At 41.6% G+C, this 5,668-nt stretch overlaps 1 protein-coding gene across 2 annotated transcripts; it reads right to left on the bottom strand.

Moving 5' to 3' along the window:
• Nucleotides 1-4,229: 4,229 nt before the first annotated feature.
• ACTBL2 (actin, beta-like 2) lies at nucleotides 4,230-5,360 on the bottom strand. 2 transcript variants are annotated; one of them, XM_010853490.1, is made up of 2 exons: nucleotides 5,232-5,360; nucleotides 4,230-5,105 (listed from the first exon to the last, which is right to left on the bottom strand). In XM_010853490.1, the coding sequence occupies exons 1-2, from the start codon at nucleotides 5,358-5,360 to the stop codon at nucleotides 4,230-4,232; spliced, it is 1,005 nt and encodes a 334-aa protein (XP_010851792.1). The 2 variants fall into 2 exon arrangements, with proteins under 2 accessions (XP_010851792.1, XP_010851791.1); XM_010853489.1 differs by having other exon boundaries at nucleotides 4,230-5,360.
• Between the last annotated feature and the right edge of the window lie 308 nt (nucleotides 5,361-5,668).

Below are 5,668 nucleotides of genomic sequence, written 5' to 3'. Positions count from 1 at the left end.
GAAAAGTGAAAGTGAAGTCCATCAGTCCTGTCCGACTCTGAGCGACCCCATGGACTTCAGCCTACTGGGCTCCTCCATCCATGGGATTTTCCAGGCAAGAGTACTGGAGTGGGGTGCCATCGCCTTCTCCGGGAGCTAAGAACAGAGTGGTAAAAAACAGATAATGCAGGACTGTGACGTTCATGATGTGTATCAGATTCCATGAATTCACTCGTTTATTCATTCAAACCACATTTATTGGGTTAATCATCTGTGCCTAACATTAGGAAAATCCTGGATGGTTCAAAGGTGGACAAATACTGTCCCCATCTCTGTCCTCCAGGTGCTCAATGTTGGGTGAGGGTGGGAGAGTGTGGACCCATGTTATAGGTGCAATGCTGCTGCTGCTATTGCTGCTGCTGCTGCTGCTGCTACGTCGCTTCAATCGTGTCTGACTCTGTGCAACCCCACAGATGGCAGCCCACCAGGCTCCCCCGTCCCTGGGATTCTCCAGGCAAGAACACTGGAGTAGGTTGCCATTTCCTTCTCCAATGATAATGATGATGCTATATGTGTGCAAATGATACAGCAGGAGCACAAGGGAGGAATTTACCACTTTTCCTTGGAAAAGGAGGAAGGAAGGCTAGAAAAGACTCTGAGCTGAGCCTTAAATGTTACTTCCTTACAGTTTCTGGCAGGTTCCAATGGAGACATTCAAAATAAGAATTAACCACCTACCAACCCTAATAAATAGTGATCATAATGTTGCCTGAACCATCTAAGGAAAGTTTTTATGTTCTGTACAACTTGTGTGTGCCTTAAGACTTAACTCAGTGACTCCATCTATTCTTTGGAGGTGATCTCCTTCTTTCATCACCCAGACTTAAACTGTCCTTATTAGAATTATCACAGGCTAATGGACCATGTCTAGTCTATGAACCATCATTAGATCATACTGCTTTCCACTCTATGTAATTTCCCTCATTACTGGATTGTAAATTCCCTGCTGCTGCTGCTGCTAAGTCACTTCAGTCGTGTCCAACTCTGTGTGACCCCACAGATGGCAGCCCACCAGGCTCCCCCGTCCTGGGATTCTCCAGGCAAGAGTACTGGAGTGGGTTGCCATTTCCTTCTCCAATGCATGAAAGTGAAAAGTGAAAGTGAAGTCGCTCAGTCATGTCTGACTCTAGCGACCCCATGGACTGGAGCCTACCAGGCTCCTCCATCCATGGGATTTTCCAGGCAAAAGTACTGGAGTGGGGTGCCATTGCCTTCTCTGTAAATTCCCTAGTGTCCTTGAAATACTTTCCTAGTAAATTTTAGCATCTGTTGTTTGTTGTTGTTCACTCCCTAAGTTGTGTCTGGCTCTTTGCAACCCCATGGAATTTACAGCTGCAAAATGAGTGAATCAATGTGGTAAGGCTCTTGACACGTCAAAAGATTACACTTTTGATTATCCGGAAAATGTAATACTTAGTTCTAGCCTCTTCTCTATAACAGAATTGTGAATGTAAGGCTCAATCCATCATCTAGCATGACTTTATCTTACTGTTAAAAAAAAGAAGCACATCTGAAAGTTAGGGACGAAGTGCAGGTAATGGCTTCGCATCATGAGCACTTTCAGAAGAATATTACCTGTGGTCAGGAAATAACAGTTTTAAGGAGGCTGAGATGCAACCCCAGTCCTAGATTGCTGCTCAGCATGGTTTATCAGGAAAGGGTGGGAACCACTTACAACGGTGTGAAATTCATCTGTGAAGCCTCTCTCAGTGCTGTGCCATCTGGTGAAACACTGGTGAATAACTAGCCAATTACATTACCAGAAAAGATGACATTGATTCTAAAATTTAAAATTGTGAGTGTTTCCTCATTGAATTCAGCTATCAGGCAGTCAGTCAGTGTTGATGAACAGAATATCTGAAGATCTCCGGCTTAAATTTATTTGCATTATTGAATTCATATTTTCAGCTAATGATCCAGGGCTCAATAGTTCTCTCTCTGACATTTTACATGTCCTAGAACTTTCCTGTGAATGGGGAGATATGTTTTTTCCAGTAATTGAGAATGTGGGTCAACGTTTTTGAGAACCACTCTGCAAATGGGAAGCATTGCAGTGTATAAATTCAAGCCATTATTATTATTGCTATTAACTCTGCCTGGTAATTACCTGAAGACCAGTTCATCCACTGAAACTTAACTTTTTAATGCAGACTGCAAGGAATTTATAACCTTATCTACTAGTCCTTTTCCTTTTTAAAAATTTTAATTTCCTTTTAATGCTACATGGTCAAATGTATGAGGTATAAAATTATATGAATGAATAGGTTACACATATAAAAAGTGATCCTCTCTGTATGGAGAGAGTAACATGGAAACTTACATTACCATATGTAAAATAGATAGCCGATGGGAATTTTCTGTATGATTCAAGGAACCCAAACAGGGGCTCTGTGACAATCTAGAGGGGTGGGATGGGGAGGGAGATGGGCGGGAGGTTCAGAGGGAGGGGATATACGTATACCTGTGGCTGATTCATGTTGATATTTGGCAGAAAACAACAAAATTCTGTAAAGCAATTATCCTTCCATTAAAAAAATAAATAAATTTTAAAAAGTGATCCTCTCTGGATCATTCTACATTTCTGTGGGAAGAATTGAGGAGAAAAAACAGGAAATGTAGGTGTGAATTAATTTTCATTTATTTAAAATTAAAGAAGAAAGGAAACTCAAGTCTTCTAAAATAAAGTGCCTTTGGAGGTTAATTTTGGTTAAATGAATTAAAAACTGTTTTCAGATTAAAGGAAATAAGCAACAGTCAAATGCTCTGAAAGTTTTTAAGGAAAAGAAAGCTTAAAGACTCCAATTTAACATTTAAAACACAAGTATAAGCTTCCCAAACCAAAGGAAAAGAGAAGAAAATTCCTTTTCCTGAGACTGTGATAATGGCTTAATAAGCAACTCCCCTCCAAACATTCTAAAATTTCAGAGAAAAACCCTGAAAAATACAAATATCTCTGATATTCATTTAATGAGAAGTCACAGAATAGATTGAAATAAATGTGCTAGTAATTAAAATTGGTTGAAAATCACCACTGAATTCCTTAAAAATGTTTAGAGAACATAGGAAGATACACAGATGCTTTGTAAGATGTTGATATCTTAGAGACACTTCACATAAAAGATATTGCCTGTTACTGGACATAATAAAATAGAATTATTCTAAAATCTTCCAATAATAAAATTGAAATTATTATACTGGTATTAGAATTTGTAGTTTATAAAAATGCTGCAGATATGTTTTTCCACAGTTAAATCCTTGATAAGAGAAATATTCAAAATCATGACCTATAGAAATAACTCAAGACATGCTATTATGCTAAGCAATGGAAATAAAATTATTTTTGTCAAACGGTAACATAATGATGTTAATTAATTTGATATTACAATTTTCCTCTCTATTTTAATAGGCCTTATCTGTAACAGTTTTGCTGTTTTACAAGTATAATGAAGTTTGATAAGTCAGATATTAGAATACACATTTGATCAGCAGAACTCTACTCTGAGCTAAAAGTTCAGTTGATTATAAACTTTATAAATATTAATGGAATGCTGTGTTCCTTTATGCTTATTTAATAAGGGAAACAAAATAAGGAGTTATCAAAATGGTGACTGTTGGGGAATTAAGAAATTCACATTAGCTGTTCAGATAGCCAGATTTTTCAGTATATTTTAAGATATTCTATTTCCTCAGTGCTTATATAAATATGAATATCACTGACCCATATAATTCACTGTCTCTATACAAAGAAGTAAAACAAAACCAAAATTCTAACTAAGAAGGCATGTTTGCTAAATACATACACATTTTTTTTTACAGGTTGTACAGCCTGATATTGTTAAATATTTAAAGCAAGAACTAGTATTTAAAGATTGAAAATTCTAGTTATCTGTTCTGGAAGGACATTTCTCACTTTACTCCTTGTCATTTATTTTCGTTTAAGCAAGTCTATATTTCTTTGACCCCTCATGGTAAAGAAAATAGAATAGAATATCAGAATTCCCCAGTTGATAGAGGTCATATATTGTTAGCTGGGGGGGAGCCCACAATGCTTGGATGCAGATGAGTTTGCTAGTGTACACACTAGCAAGAGTGGAAATTTACCTTGACTCAGTTGGAAGTGGATAAAAGCAGTACTATCGCCATGATCTAGAACTTGGGGACAATGCCAATGCATTAGCATGGAAGCCCAGTCAGAAACACTTCCTGTGGACAATGGGAGGCCCAGCCTCATCATACTCCTGCTTACTGATCCACATTTGCTGGAACGTGGACAGGCTGGCCAGAATGGAGCCCCCAATCCAAACGGAGTACTTCCGTTCTGGGGGAGCAATGATCTTGATTTTCATGGTGCCGGGTGCCAGGGCTACAATTTCCTTCTGCATCCGTTCAGCAATGCCAGGGTACATAGTGCTGCCTCCAGACAGCACGGTGTTGGCGTACAGATCCTTGCGAATATCCACATCGCACTTCATAATAGAGTTGAAGGTTGTCTCGTGGATTCCACTGGACTCAATGCCCAGAAAGGAAGGCTGGAAAATGGCTTCTGGACATCGAAAGCGCTCATTCCCAATAGTGATCACCTGCCCGTCGGGAAGCTCGTAGCTTCTCTCCAGGGAGGAGGATGCTGCAGTGCTGACCATCTCTTGCTCAAAGTCTAGGGCCACATAACACAGCTTCTCTTTGACGTCACGAACAATCTCCCGCTCAGCCGTGGTGGTGAAGCTGTAGCCTCGTTCTGTCAGGATCTTCATGAGGTAATCGGTCAGGTCTCTGCCGGCCAGGTCCAGACGTAGAATGGCATGAGGCAAGGCATAGCCTTCATAGATGGGTACAGTGTGAGTGACCCCATCCCCAGAATCCATCACGATGCCGGTGGTCCGGCCTGAGGCGTAGAGGGACAGCACGGCCTGGATGGCCACATACATGGCAGGTGTGTTGAAAGCCTCAAACATGATCTGAGTCATCTTCTCCCGGTTGATCTTGGGGTTGAGGGGTGCCTCAGTGAGGAGGATGGGATGCTCATCTGGAGCCACGCGGAGCTCGTTGTAGAAGGTGTGGTGCCAGATCTTCTCCATGTCATCCCAGTTGGTGACCACTCCATGCTCAATGGGGTACTTCAGGGTCAGGATGCCTCTCTTGCTCTGGGCCTCATCCCCCACGTAGCAGTCCTTCTGGCCCATGCCTACCATGACCCCCTGGTGCCGGGGACGCCCCACCATAGAGGGGAACACAGCCCTGGGGGCATCGTCACCGCCAAAGCCTGCCTTGCACATCCCTGACCCATTATCCACCACCAAGGCAGACAGCTCGTCATCACTCATGGTCCTGTCCAGAATCTTCCAGATGGGTGAACAGAAGTTAAATGCAAAGACCAGACTCTGGTGTGCAAGAGAGAGAATGAACAGGCTGACAACTCTTCAGAGCTGCCTGCAGAAAGGGGAGCCTGTGCTGTGATGATAGGTATTTAAAGGTGCACACTGGTGCCTCCCATGTCCTATCCCACCAGTTCTCAGCATTTCTGGGTGGGGTTGCCTTTGAGGTATTAATAATTATGATGATACAAATCATTAGTAGACCTTCCTTCATAAGGGGAAAATTGGCTACCGAGTGGCTGAATCTCAGGTTACTA

The sequence above is a fragment of the Bison bison genome, unplaced genomic scaffold, assembly GCF_000754665.1.
Source record: "Bison bison bison isolate TAMUID 2011002044 unplaced genomic scaffold, Bison_UMD1.0 scf7180017864328, whole genome shotgun sequence".
Lineage (NCBI taxonomy): Eukaryota > Metazoa > Chordata > Mammalia > Artiodactyla > Bovidae > Bison > Bison bison.
This window is presented reverse-complemented; position numbering and strand designations above follow the sequence as displayed.